The sequence below is a fragment of the Melitaea cinxia genome, chromosome 8, assembly GCF_905220565.1.
Source record: "Melitaea cinxia chromosome 8, ilMelCinx1.1, whole genome shotgun sequence".
NCBI classification, from domain to species: Eukaryota; Metazoa; Arthropoda; class Insecta; order Lepidoptera; family Nymphalidae; genus Melitaea; species Melitaea cinxia.
Genome location: NC_059401.1, coordinates 8959466 through 8975057, shown reverse-complemented (window position 1 = coordinate 8975057; position 15592 = coordinate 8959466). Strand labels below are relative to the sequence as shown.

The 15592-nt window shown below is 31.0% G+C and overlaps 1 protein-coding gene across 1 annotated transcript; it reads right to left on the bottom strand.

Annotated features, from left to right (window-relative positions):
* Positions 1 to 3526: 3526 nt before the first annotated feature.
* On the bottom strand, positions 3527 to 8344 carry LOC123655864. Its single transcript, XM_045591612.1, has 7 exons — positions 8317 to 8344; positions 7646 to 7879; positions 6400 to 6528; positions 5998 to 6112; positions 5305 to 5483; positions 4134 to 4205; positions 3527 to 3676 (listed from the first exon to the last, which is right to left on the bottom strand). The coding sequence occupies exons 1-7, from the start codon at positions 8342 to 8344 to the stop codon at positions 3588 to 3590; spliced, it is 846 nt and encodes a 281-aa protein (XP_045447568.1). The 3' UTR covers positions 3527 to 3587.
* Positions 8345 to 15592: the final 7248 nt, after the last annotated feature.

Sequence of the window (15592 nt, the reverse complement as noted above, 5' to 3'; positions counted from 1 at the left end):
AGTCGGTTGTTTATTTTAATAAGCCAGTGTAACGGTAACATTATTATGTAGGTGGTGTAAAAAATTGGTTTTAGAAAACAAAATAAAAATACAACTTAGAGACGAATAGATAATTTACTTTTGACAAAGTTGCTTTTTTTCTCTTTATTTTTTTTTTTTTTTGGGTCAGCTTATTAACATATTTATTTAATTTCACTACTACTGTACAATATGCCTAACGAAAGTTACCAATGCTTAGAAACCAGATACCTATCAATGTTTTTCTAGATGTTTGACCTGCATTTGACGAATGTGGGTGAAAGTGATGTTTCACATCATCACACATTGTCTCTGGGTCAGTGGATTCGGAGGTAACGGGATTAATTCGCAAACAAGTTTTGGATGGTAATCGACGTTTGACGGAAACTCGTTTAACTAGCAATACGAATCGGAAGCTCAGAGAGATTATTATAATTAGTACCTGGTTATCTTTTACAGTGTCTTCATCTTTATAATAATTGAATCTGTCTTCCCCGGTGTACTTTATGAATTAATAAATTATTTATAATTTTTACATATATTAAATATTATATTTTATTTAAAAAAAAAAAAACAATTATAATTTTATATAAATGTATATTTTTGCTTATAGTCTTTAGAAATGGAAATAGATTGCCAAATGAATTGTTAAGCGTTCAACTCAAAAACGTCTGGGCCAGATCTGATTATTTTAAAGTTTTCAAATACTTTGTTAAAATGAACTACTAAATCACTACTTACGGAATGAAAAATTCGAAAAGCTCCGCAGGAAATTTAAAAATTTTAAAATACAATAGCAAAACAATAATAGTTTTAACTTCACTTGTTTGATAATTTGCAAGACAGAACAGTATCTCTTAGGTCAGCTAGTTTTAATTTATAAATTGTTTAATGTTATATATAAAGTTTACTTTTATATTTAGTATATATACCTACCTAAATAAAATTTCAAACAGAAAAAAATGGTTACAACATAGTTGACAATGCATTATCATACGTTAACAATTAACGTATGCCAACCTTGTTTTAAACTCAAAATAATGTGTGACATTGTTTTGTTGTTTCTAAACTAAGCTAATATTAATTATTCTTGAAAAAATATTCATTATTTGACTCAGCTACGATAAGCATGACGGTAGCGCTTGAGACTCTCTTCAAAATGCTATTAATAATTAAGATAAACTTACAATTGCATTAAATTTACATTAAGATTATGTACGTCTATTATTACATTATTTTTATAAAAGATACAGTACAGTATTGTTTAAAGACGAGAAGGAAGGACAAATATGTTTTTGTTAGACTTCGCCAATGTTTTCTTCTTAAGGCAAAGTTTATTAATTCACCACTAATTCAGTTTAGTTACAAATAAATTTATTTTATGTTAAAAAAGTATGTATATATAGGTATACAATATATATATACATATATATACATAAATCTTGTATATAAAAATCTCCTCAGAGGTAGTTTGGTGATACCTGCAAATGACTGCATTTAAATTATAAGAACTTTTGAAAGCGCAACTATGGAGATTCATATTAATTTTATTTATTTATTTAATAAGAACCACCAACAGAATTACATGTTTCAAAAAAAATTACAATATTTTTTAATTTTTCTTAATACAGTTTGCTATTCCCAAACTGCTGTAATTTATTTTAAATTATTATACAATACCGATTCATTAAAGGTGAGAAACTTTTAAAAGCTTATTGAAATAAAGTACTATTTTATATCCTCTACTCAAATATTTCCATCTAACGAGAGACGAGTGAACTACAGATTTATATTACGCTAATAGCTGTTCTGTTGATGTTACCTCGAGCTTAGTCACTAGATGGCTCTACAGAGCTTTTTCTTATCATTTAAGAATAATGCCTTCGTGTATTTTCTGTAAAGTAAAATTTTATAGAAAGTACCTGTGAATAAAACTACATTGATTCATTATTTTGTTAACATGTTTATTTTTATTCAAAATTATTTTGGTTAAATGATAACGATTCATTCATCCTGTAACATCTCACTGCTGGACATAGGCAGGCGTCTTTCTCTATGTACCGGAAGGATTAAAAAGATTGAAGTACGGGAAGTAGTATATATATATATATATATAAACTAGCTGACTCGGCAAACGTTGTCTTGCCGCTAAACGCTTTTTAAAAATAGGGGTTTTTGGTAGAAGGGTGAAAATTTAACTTGTGATAACTTGTGAATAAAACTAAGTTAATTAATTATTTTGTTAACATGATTATTTTCATTTAAAATCATTTTGGTTAAATGATAACGATTCATTCATCCTGTAACATCTCACTGCTGGGCACATAGGCAAAACAAACGATATCTTCCTAGACTAATTAAAAAGGGAAGAAAATTTTAAGGTCTGATTAAAAAGAAGTGTTGAAATTACAAACCATAAATAAGCACATAAACGAGAAAATAAACAAAAATATTACACAAAAAAATTACTTGATCTCACAAATAAATAGAAAAGAAAGTAGTGAATTGGATTTTTAACTTTTTTTTACAATATGTATTGAACTTGACGATAGCACTGGTATGTGTGCCATGTCGGTGACGCCTAATCACCGGCAGTCGTGGGTTCGAATCTGTTCGGAGTAGATATTTGTGTTTTTATAAATATTTACCACTATTACGTTACTCAGTGTGATGGACTGGTCCACGACACTGAGTAACGATCCTCCTCGTCCTTCTCTTACATGGGGAAAGAAGCCTATGCCCAGCAGTGAGATATTACAGGCTGATCGTGAATCGTGAGTGAAACTTATTTCGAAAATAACAGGAGATCAAGAATAACATGTTGTATATTTTTTTCCAAAAAAAATATTCGCGGTTGAATATTCAAGGTACAGCTAGTTACGTATATTGGAATTAGTTTTAAAAGTGTAAAATTTCAAGTGTACAATTTTAAAATGTTGTACTATAAAAGATATGATAAAGGTAAATTGTATTTATCCTTATAAATAGAAAGCCGCGCCTGGGCTGTGTAATCGTGCCACGTATCCCATTTTGTTACTTCTATATTAAATCTGTAGCAAATTGACTACAACTCGTAGAGCCCGACTGAGATAATGACGTGCTTATCGTATACGTAAGGCGTAAAGTTGCTACTATAGCTAACATGTTTTGTAGAGCAATATAGAAGTTACTTTTCGTTCGAAAACTCGCTGACCTACAAACATTCATTGATTTTTCATCCTTATGAGATTGTTTCACATCTCAAAAAATATATGTAAGTCAATTAAGAATAAGTATTATTTGTTTTGAAGGCTCATCATAAAGTATTGATATTAAAATTATAATAATAAATTTGTATTGTTTATTTCGTATTTATATTATTAAAGTAATTGAAATGTAAAATATATATCGCTAAAATATTTCGTAAATAAAACCTCACCCATTTTATTTATTATTATGTTAAAAAAAACAACATATGCTTGCATAAAAAGTTTTATTTAAAATCATTCTTTATAAAAGTACTAATTATTATAAAGGAAACTACAAAATGTGACTGGTTAATGTATTAAACAAATAAACAGTAAACAATTTCAAATAGGAGGATGCGTTATTATTTGGCGAGCTGAAAGAAGCGCGACGATTAGTTGTAGTTGAAAATTTCTTGACAAAAGAATGTTACCTATAAAATAAATTTGTATATAAACATAAAATATCATATGAATATATTTATATAAATTAAATGTTTTTCGTCGACAAACAGGCCACTCGAAATTGATTGTATAAATTTGCAGGATTTAATATTAGTAATTTTACAAATAAGATGTTAACAAAATTAAAAATTGACGAAATATATTTATTTCATACCATAAGAATAATAAATCTTGTTAGAAACAAAATATTAATATAGTAATTAGTATATAGGTACATGAGTTCATCAACTTGGATAGCTGCATATTTACGAATTATTGCAGTTTAAACTATAGGTAATTAAACAAATCAATAGAATAAGAATTTCCCTATACCGGCTATCTTCGTTGACCAAAGACGACTAGAATAACGATTTTATATTACATTTCTATTAAATAATTTGTTTATATAATTTAAATATATGTAGGCTTAGGTCGTTTTTTACGTACCATTTGCTAGTCTCTCTTGTGGCCGTTGAATTTCAAAGACTTCATAAGTAGTATCTGGAGTAGGCATCATACCTATAAACGTAATATTATTATTTAAAAAAATACTAAAATAGAATCAAAGTCAAAAATTACTTTATTTAAGTAGACTTCAAGAGCGCCTTTGAATCGTCACTATACAATCATATATATTAATAGGCTAAGGATAAAATGTTTACCTCCCTTTTTGGAAAAAAGCTCACAATCACTCCTCATAAATTTTGTATCATTTTATAGATAATTGCTTACTCTACCGGTATCAACAACTAAAAATTTACTATTGCTTTTGTTTTCGTAAATTTATTAATTATTAAAACAATATATGTGACGGCTTTAATTTTGAAACAACGTCAACATGATTGACAATTATTATACTTCAGCAGGAATTTCCTACTCAAAATATGGAGCAGCCCGACTGGGGTAGTACCTCGACCTTACAGAAGATCACAGCTAAATAATACTGCCTTCAAGCAGTATTGTGTTCCTGTTGGTGAGTAAGGTGACCAGAGCTCCTGGGGGGATTGGGGATTAGGTCGGCAACGCGCTTGCGATGCTTCTGGTGTTGCAGGCGTCACATCGTCGTATAAGCTACAGTAATCGCTTACCATCAGGTGAGCCGTACGCTTGTTTGTCGACCCCTAGTGGTATAAAAAAAAAAAAAACTTATTTAGTGCGAATTATTCACACAGGTATTGCTAGTTAAAAATTAATGCAATTTTCGTATAAAATACACAAAAATGTTATTTCGATTCGATATTTTAAAATAATCTATTATATATATAACAAAATTTCATGTCACGATGTATGTTAGCGATAAACTCCGAAACTACTGAACCAATTTTTATCAAATTTTGTAACCATCTGTAATTTAGTCGTGCGGTTTGGTATCTAAGTTGCATATACATCCGGTAGATGGCGCCGTATTTACATATGACTTCATATTTATAGTATAATTCAATCAACGAGTACTATAATAACTGAGCCACAGTAACGCGCGACTGGGTCAGCTAGTTTTATACATATAAAATAATACATCGCGTACCAAGATAGTTACACTCTTAAGAAAAGCGTTTACCTTTTATGTTGGGCGACATCTAAATACACAAAATAAAATTGAAATGCTTAAAATGTATACCAGGATAATACACTGTAGTTCGGTTGGCTGTGTAATTGGCTAATGGCAGCCTGAGAGTACACGTGTATTCCTCGTACGGTTCAAAGACGTCGTCGTCGTGTACGACTACTTTTGTTATCAAAGAGTACAATCCCCATGAGTTCATTTTTATCTCCGAAACAGCTGGAGTAAGAGGTTTCCTAAAAGATATTTAGGTTAGGCGAATATATGTACTACAATGACTTATTACTTTAAATTGAGTATTGTGACACTAGCAAATTTTCTTTTTTTTTATACATAGGTATAGGATGTAAAAATATAAACTATGCAATTAATCTATATCTATACAAATAAATAAAATTGGAGTATCTGTTTGTAATATTAAAGTAATCACTTTTTTACTAAATTCATCCTATGTATTACACGGTACATATACCAAAATAACATTTTTTATAATTTTTTCTGTCTTTCTGTCTGTTTGTTCCGGCTAATCTCTGAAACGGCTGGACTGATTTTGGCTGGACTTTCACTGATAGCTGATGTAATAAGGAGTAACTTAGGTTACTTTTATTTTAGAAATTTATTTCTTTTAGAACTCTGCTAACTGATCAATAGTTTTTTTTTTTTTTTTTGTTAAACTCTACGCGGATGACGTCGCGGGCATAACTCATAGTAATCAATAAATTATGTTTTATTTTCTAAATAGCTTCATACCCTCTTGCCGATATTATTATTTCTGGTTTAGGGTACAAGTCCTCTGCACCACATATAAGAGTCACTAAAAATACATATTTCTTCTCTTGTGTAAATTGAAAATTTTTTCCAGAACCTAAAACATACATTATTTTCGTAATAGTAGGTAGTATTTAAGATATATTGAATTACGAAGACGAGCAGCAGCGTCTTCGGTGCGACAAAGGCAGCCCTCACCAACCCGCCTGCCCAGTGTGGTGACTATGGGCAGAACACATGAGTTCACGCCATTTTTGGCGCGAACTTGTGGAGGCCTATGTCCAGCAGTGGACAGTGATCGACTGAAATTATGATGACGATGATGATGTATTATCAATAAATAATAGTTAAAAGATACCGTATATATTATCAATAGCATCTTACTATATATAAGCATACACCGAGTTTGACGGTCTTCCTCCAGGAAAGTTGATACTACACAAGTATACATTCCACTGAGATCTGTTGAGGGTTTCAGTATTTTAATAGCACGATATGCTTGTAAGGGTTCCTCTGAAACAAAGAAATAAGAAAATTATTTCACGTATATTTTGATCTTAAATGGGCCTTCATAATAATTTCATTTGTCTCAGACATTCACGTTGACCGGCTGAGAGACAACAACTCAACTTTTTACCGATTCTAGAGATAGATGTGTGATATTTTAATTTGTATCTTTCTTTTTGCAAAACATACGCTTCAGTCTGTAATATCCCACTACTGGGCATAGGCCTCTTTCCCCATGTTGGAGAAGGATCAGAGCTTAATTCACCTTGCTGCTTCAATGCGGGTTGGCGGATATATTCCCTACTATGAGTGATGATCGCTATCAGGTGTACATGATAACAATCGGGACCGACGGTTTAACGTGCTCTCCGAGGCACGGTGGGGAGACCCACAAGGACTGCACAAACACCCAGACCACGACAAACACCTGTATGGCCAATACAAATGTTTGTCGTGTGCGGGAATCGAACCCGCAACCGCCAGCGCAACAGGTACAATCCATCCATGGCTGTGACCGTTGCGCCAACGCGCAAAACATAGTATTTTATTATTAGAAAAATCACTGAGCAAAAAAAAATACAAGAAAAAAACAAATTAATCTAGTTTCGACTTAAACTTAACACAAATTAACGACAACATAAAATAAAACTAAAAACAGAAAATAAAAGCAGCTAGTAAAGAAGTTAAACTTTAAAGTTTTAAATATTTAAAAGTTGATTGTATCTAAACTTTTACAATGTCAAACATATTATATAAACAAAAACACATATTCCACAGAAATAAGAAAAATAATAATCTTACGAACTAATTTTCTAAAAGAATGGTACCAAACGTACAAACAAAAAAATGTCAATTTTAACTGAGGCTACATTAAAATGTAACTAATATTTTATTAGTTGACACGAATTCAAATTGAAATATATTTATTACAAACATTAGGATAACGCTTTATTCATTACATTATTTTGTACACAAAATTAATTAGTAAGTATTTAAAATTTAACTACATATATATATATATATATATATATATATATATATATATATATGTGTAGTTAAATTAAATATATATATATAATCTAAAAACTCTCAATCGTAATTTAATAGACGTTTAAATATTTACCTGAAATTTTAAAATTTAAGTCAACTTTGCCCTTAAGCAATCCGATAACCTGAGGCTTCAAAGGTGGTATCCACTGGTAGACTAAGCCAGAAGTTCCGTTAAAGAACCACTTCACCACAAGACCTAGAGGTGCCACTGTTGGAATGTTGTACTGGCAGTCCAGAATAACAAATTCTGTTCCATTTTCAACAAGAGATGGAACTTCTGTTCTATAAATATTTACAGCGGTGCAATCTGAAACAATGCATTATTTTGTATGCGTAAGTTTGATTTAACATAATTAAAACAGTGACAAATGCAAATGCAATACAATGCAATACAGCATTCGTAATTTACTTTCAAATTATATGTAAGATTACGCAGTAATGTGTAATCTGATTCAACCTGTAATATCCCACTACTGGGCATAGGCTTCTTTCCCCATGCAGGAATCCATGTCCCTGCCTATTGAACAGCTTCATTAAATTTTCCGACCAACCAAATACTCTCACAACCTTCCTTATCAACCCACTGTTCTCTATATCCTTGAAAGCCCTTTACTTATAATGTTCCCATAATCACAGATCTGAGTCTTAACAAAGGTGATCTCAGGATCATCAGGATATTAGTACTGAGTTCAAATTTCAAGAAATTTTTCATAAAAATTGGTCAAATCATCATCCCATCTATACCGTTTGCTTCAAAACTGCTCCTAACCATTGCGCTAACCATCGTAGATTCTGTTCCCGTACACGACAAATATGTATAGACCAATAGAGATGTACATCGTAATTCTTACTTTTATGTGTAGTTTCAGATAAACCACATCGGATTTGTACCTCACTAAGTACCGTTGACTGTTTATGTATTTTCTTAATTAAACATTTTTTTGTTTTTTTTTTTTTTAAAATAGCTATTCTAAATAAACTCTAGCCGTTTTATTGAACCAGTATAATAAGAAAATTGTTATTGAGTTAAGAAAAATACATTGTTTGTCTACAAGTAAGATGATATACTTCAATGGATTTTTTTTTTTGTTTTTTAGTTGATATAAACTACTAAATATTTTTTATTCTATTGTATATCTTTGTGTTTTGTTATGAAAATTTTCGGAATAAGCACTTATTTATATTTTAAATCTTCTTTGTTCATAATCTATAAGAATAGATTTTCTGATACAAATACAAGTTTATAGACACGACCTATGTCTATCTTTCAGGTTTTTGATGCTAAAACATAGATAAATTATGCTTAATGCGTTATTCGCTAGTAAAACTTTTACGTTACAAATTACTGCGATACATAGGTGTCAAGGAAGAATTATCATTTTGTAGAAAAACTTTTAAAACACTAGTAGTATATCTACAGTAAACATTATTGATATTTAACATACTAGTATGTCTCTCACGACTGTGCCAACGCATTTTCTGATATCTTGAAAATTTCAGAAATAATGCCCTAATACTTAAAATTTTAATCAACTGCCTACCAATTTTAATAGCTAGTTAGCTAGCTATTTTAGTAGTTTAAGCATGAAAGTGTAACAAAATATCTATCCATCCACTCTCAAAAACATTCGCATTCATAATATTTCTGACTATATAAGTAATATATAGATTATTGCAAGTATACACACGAGCACTGAGTACAAGAAACACAATCGGCGTAGAATCCATGACACTTCGTAGCAAGTTACTATTCTGCGACAGTAGGAAAGGTATGTACTAGCCAAGCTGACTGAATCCTATGGACTGAAGATCTTATGAACATGGTACTAGTCTACACGCATGCGTAGCAGCCTGCTTACTTTATTAACAAGTTTATTTAAGCATTGAAATCGTAATTTTAATGTGCAGATAATAGGTAATAACAAAAATATATCACCTGCTTTTATCGTGTAATTTTGACATTTTGAAAGTGAAAACAGTTTCAAACCTGAGTGTCAAGCGTGTCTTTCTTTAATATTTTTAAATACCTTTATCACGTGTCTGTTATCTAAAGTACAGACACAGAACGAGAAATCTTAGGAACAGACGGTTTTAAATACACTTTTTCGTTGTATTTATATATATATATTTTTTTTTTGTAAATGATGCTAATTGAAACATTCAGAAACGGTTTTGAATATCCTTGGGTTCAATGGCTATTACTTGAATCGTTAACAAACACAATTTTAATGACTTGAATAATAGTGACATTATTTAAAAAAAAAAAATAGTCAAATTGAAGTTAAATAAAACCTAACAACTTGTCAATGTCCCATTTCTGCTTAATATTTATTCTTAAATAGGGATAAGGTTGGAGTTTCCACTACAACGCTATTATAATAGAGATTATAAGAATTTGCGAGTCACTGCACACAGGTAGTTTACATGATTTTTTTAAAAGTTTCCTATTCTAAGGGAGCAGTTTTTTATGGAAAACGATAACGTTCGTTTACATATTTAAACATATCGTTCGTGTTTGTCAGTTCTGAAACAGGAAAACTGGCTGGTCGAAGCTTAAAAGTTTCAAACGAAAAATCTAAACGATTCTACCTGTGTAAACTTAAACTGTGGTCGCAGTTCTTTAATTTTTTATTAGTGGCTTTTGCGTAAAAGTAGACGATATATATAAACAGCGTTGAAAGCTCCTGCATACAAGCTAAGTTTTATAAGTAACCATTTACCTAAATAAATGTATGTTTGTTACGTATATAACATTGTTGATGTCTATTTATTTGCTCTAATTGACGGTATTAAGGTAAAATATGTATGAAAAAAAAATCCAAACTACATGCTTAGAATATGAAATTAGACATGTACACTCTTTGACAACTCAATTTATTGGCGGTGTATCAAGATGAAATTACACCAGGATTTAAGTTCACTCACCAGAAATTCAACTAAACAGACAAGCAGACGGAGTCAAGGAACAAGTTATTGGATTCCATCTGTTCTTGTGTTTATTTATTTTTTACAATTTTTACACAGTAAAACATAAAAATACGAGTTATAATTTTAAAAAACTAAATAAGCTTTAGTTAAAATCGTTCCATACTAACTAACTTAGGTAGCCCATAGACGCCTTCAACACTACAAGCATCGAAAATGCGTTGCCGACCCTAACCTTAATCCCCCAGGAGCTCACCCTACTCACTACAGGAAAGAAAGCAGTATTATTTAGCTGTGATCTTCTGTAAGGTCAAAGTACTATCCCAGTCGGGCTGCTCCATATTTTGAGCAGGATATTCCTGCTGTTTTTTTTTGGTATCTCAGGGAAACCCATTTACAGGCTGGCCTCACCGAAAAGGCCAGACTTTTCCTCCATAGGGACTGTCCGACTCACCTCTGAACAATCCCGACGACGCCGTGTCTAGCAGGACAGGGATCCCATCCCAGCCCGACACGGGCACATGGGTATTACTGGAGGCGCATTAAGTAGCGCCTCCTACCCACTTCGTCGCCTGCGGTTCCTGCTGTGCCCTACCTCAGTTAAAGTTAGTTTTGGCTTGGTTATGATTATGCTAGTATTAAAGTTCCGAGCATGAAAGTAAATACTAGCGGATGAAGACAACGACGATGACGACATTTTATTATTTTAAAAGTAAGTAATTTTGACACATGCGAAATGTTGGAGTAGATGGAACACGTGAACACTAGACTGTCACGAGTTCAAAATCAGCTTTTTTGAGTATTACAACGCTAAATTTAACTTTTGACTTTATTTCCTGTAATAAAATAAAAAATATATTGTTAAAAAACTACACGTCACATAAACAATTTTGATTCGACGTGGGTATGATCTACAATAGAGTCACTTCATATAAAAGATGGTATGTAAAAGTTCTTCATTAAAAATGCCTTTGGCCAGTACAATAGTTAATACGTTCTTATTGATTCTACCATTTGATATCAATTTTCAACTAAAAATAAACTTTGTTGGCTAAAATGTCATCACCAATCAAAAATAAAAACAATTACATATGAATTGCGGTAAAGATAAAGTTAGAATTCTGTCCTTTTAATATTTGACAAGGTAAGGTGAGTTGAACGTTTACTGACCCTTGAACCCGCTTGCTAGGGTTGTCTTTGGCCAAGCTACAAATATCTTCACAAAAACTTCATTCTTATATTTATAATATTTTATGATCATGGCTATTGTATATTGTATTGCTCTTTTTTTAAAATTTAATAATTAAAAAACTAATTTGTATCATATCCGATATCAACGACATGATATTCCAATGTAAAAACAATTTTTAAATTTGAACTTAATACGTACTCTTCCGCTATGTTTTTGATTAGCCCGTGGGCGCATTTTGTAGTGACCCTGTTTTCTGCTCCGGGATTGTGGGTTCGATTCCAACCCCTGAGTCTGGGTGTAATATATATATTTATTTATATATGTAATATTTATATGTATGTTTATCGAAAAAAAAATATGTAGCTATACCAGTCGGCTGTTACCTATAACACAAGCATTAAGTTGCTTACTCTAAGAACAGATGAAAGTGTGTGTATGTTGTAAAAATTTATTTATTTATATAATATTAATGCAAATATGTTGTACAAACCTAAATAACAAAATTACAATTTTCACGGTTATAAAATGCTCCATAAATTGACTAATATAAGGGTCTGAGTACGATAAAAATCGGAACTCAAATGAATGCTTCTCGCGTCGCGCCTCTAATCCAATTTTAATACTGAGCTACGGACGTCGGGCGTCCCTTCCGCATACTGAAAAGTTTACTATTTAACAATAAAGTGTATTGCTTTCTATGATAAAAATATAGTGAAATCTAATAAATAACTAACGGTAAAATGACGTAAGCGAGTAAGTTAAACTATGCACTTGATCATGTGCATGATCTTCAGAAAAGTGTTGTGCATGAGTCCAAAAAGGTTTCTGAGTTAGTATGACCAAAAAATAATAATAATAAAGCGTAGCAACGCGCACAGAGTACAGCTAGTATCATATAAAAAGTAAATGACGTAACGCAACAACCTTTCTGGCTTCGTGATTAAATGATGATTTTTTTACTGTCTTCGCCCATAGATACAAAACGTTACTATTTATTTCGGTTATTTGCATTTGTTGTTTGTATTCGACGAGCTATAAAGCAATAGGAACGGAAAATTTAAAAAATATAGAAACCGGAGAAAGTTTAAAAGAAGTTGCTGCTTTTATAGTGTCGATAAAGTAGACATTTACCAATTACTAATAAGGAAATAATGGTTAGTTGCACAGTTTGATAAAAATTATGAAAGCGAACAACAACCGAGTTTTATGTGAAAAAGTGTCAAGGTAACCCATATTCGGATTACGATTTACGAAGACTATACTGTACGTTTGTCGAAGGGTTGAATTTTTACTACCGCAATAGTCAAACATTTTACATATTTTCTCAGAATAATTGAGTGTCCTTATCTTAATTTAAAACGTATGTAGTTTCATGGAATCTTTAATGTGTGAATTCCGTTTACCCTTGCCTTATTCATTCTTCCTATTACTTTCATTTCTGAAAAATTATTTACTAGTGATTTGTAGCATTGATACGTACGTATTGTACGATCAATTTATATTATATATTATCAACAAAGCCATAATTTTAAATAGTGTCGACACCAGCTATGTACAAAAATGACTTTGTACATTTCTTTATGTAATATCTATGCAGCCATCCCTAGATAGTCGTGAAAAGTTTACTTTTTAATAATAAAATGCTATACGAGTGGAAGTTCAATAAAACTAGCACCGTCAATTTATACCCACATTGGTATAAATACCTAACGATGGTCAATAAGTTTGTAGACGCTGCGTTACTTTTAGCATCGAGTCCAATTCTATTTCCATATCTTGAGTCAATATTTAAATTTGTATTTATTGCCGGTAGAGCAAGCCATTATCTTTAAAAGATATATAATTTATGTGGAGTAAAAAGGAAGGCAAACATCTAAACCTTAGCGTATTAATATATATAATAATTGCGTCGCAATATATTTATAACGATATTATGTATACTCACAGGAATATTGATTGTTTTGATATAAATAGTAATAATTGCAGCATAAAAACGAGAAGGAGTAACACAATTGTAACTTAAAGTTCCCGACTGCGAAGAGTACCTAAACGTCTTTTTTCTGGGTTATGGAATTCGCGTGTATAATAAAATCCTACAAACAATTCCAATTGCCTTAATATAAATTTAAAGTGTTTATTAAGAAGAAATTAATAGACAAAGCTTATTATTCGATGCAAGATTTCATAGAATATAAAGATGTGTGGACTTATGTGTGTATATACCTAATGTGTATTTCATGCAAGTTATTACTAATTATGTACTAAAACACAGTTTATATATCATTTTTAAAAGAATAACTGCGGAGTTCCTGCCGATTATTCTCTGCGGAATCTATATTCTGAATCGGTGGTAGCTTCACTTTTAAAAATAATCACTTTTAAAATTTTAATTTGTTAAATAAAGTCATTTTGATTTTACTGTTATAGTTAAAAAAAGCTTCATAATTCGTGTAGTTTACTTTTAGTAGATATTGAAATATGATAGAATCTATGTTGTAAAATTGACTAGGTTGACCGTTTTGTTGTAGAGCATTAATCCGCTCGCAACGGGGATATATGTACATACATATTTGTAACAGTATTCGATTCTGATACTGGTCCTTGTGATTCTCCCAACGTGGCTCACAGAAAACGTACAGCCATCTGGATAATTGTAATTATTATAAAATTTCACTGCATTAAAGTTCAGTAGTAGATAAATAATCAGTAGTAGGCTAAATAGCCCAGAGAACTATTCTGAATTTTAGGATTAAAAGTATTCTGTGAGTCTTAACTCATAGTACGAATAAAAATCTTGATCAGTTTTTTTTTATAATGCAGTATGAAGCTTTGTCGTCATATATGGTTATTATATATAGAGACTTAGAGACAGATAGACAGACCAAACTACAAATAAATTACATTTTTGGCGTTAGAATCGATTACAGAGTTTCATTCAATTTTTTTTTAAATGTTGCAGTATACTGCTTCCGTTATAAAATATAATGCTAAATTATCAATAACAGGTTGAAAAAGAATCTTAAAAATTGTAATGCTTCAATATTCTAGACATTTCAAAGGCTTATTATTCTTTAATTACAGGCGTTCTAGCATTGCTTACAACAACAGTGTAGTATATCATTGACTGTAAATTTGTTTGAATTATGAAAATAATTGCTATTCAAAGAAAACCCATATTTCCCCCCTATGTAATTACCGTACATTATTGACGGCTGGTTTGTGATTCACTTTAATTTAAATAATTTTTTTTTACTATTATTTATCTAACAGAAGAATAAGAAAACCTTATTAGACAAATTAATAGATGAAAAAATTCGTGTTGAGAAATTCCAGCTTCACACGGGTACAATTTATTAGTAATGAAAATAAAAATTACATTAACAAATATAACGATATTTTAAAATCAGTCTGCAAACTACTGTCTCCTCCCCGTAGAAGAAGGGTTGGTAATTAAACCACCATGCTACTCCAGTGCGAGTTGGTGGACATTATTTTTGCCATAAGTAATCTTTACGAAATTTCTATGGCACGAAGATGAATAAGGACTTACACCAAATCCAGTAACAATTAGTGCCCCGTTTAAATGAACCCGTAAACGCCGTGTACAAGGTGACTAGTCGCTCAACTGCAAAAGAACGTTTGACAGAACTTCTATTAAGAGCTTCTTTTTAAATAAAGAATTTTTTAGAGGTACAATAATTAAATAGAATTATTTATAAGCTTCATAATTTTCAAGGTGTATATTATATTTTTTTTAATTTTATAATTTTCAAGGTGTGAACAGCTTAGGCTCGATCCTAAAGAGAAAACTAGAAAATTTGCTGATATGGAAAATGCCAAGGTATAAAAACTCCATAATTTCTATCAACATTTATATCTGTCGGAGACAGTCATTAATTCAGA

Coding starts and splice junctions, on each gene's coding strand:
- LOC123655864 (XM_045591612.1), bottom strand. CDS start 8,344: ATGGTTAGGAGCAGTTTTGAAGCAAACG. Junction 6,529..7,645: donor CTTAAATTTTAAAATTTCAG/GTAAATATTTAA, acceptor TCTTTGTTTCAG/AGGAACCCTTACAAGCATAT. Junction 3,677..4,133: donor ACAAGAGAGACTAGCAAATG/GTACGTAAAAAA, acceptor TTTATTTTATAG/GTAACATTCTTTTGTCAAGA.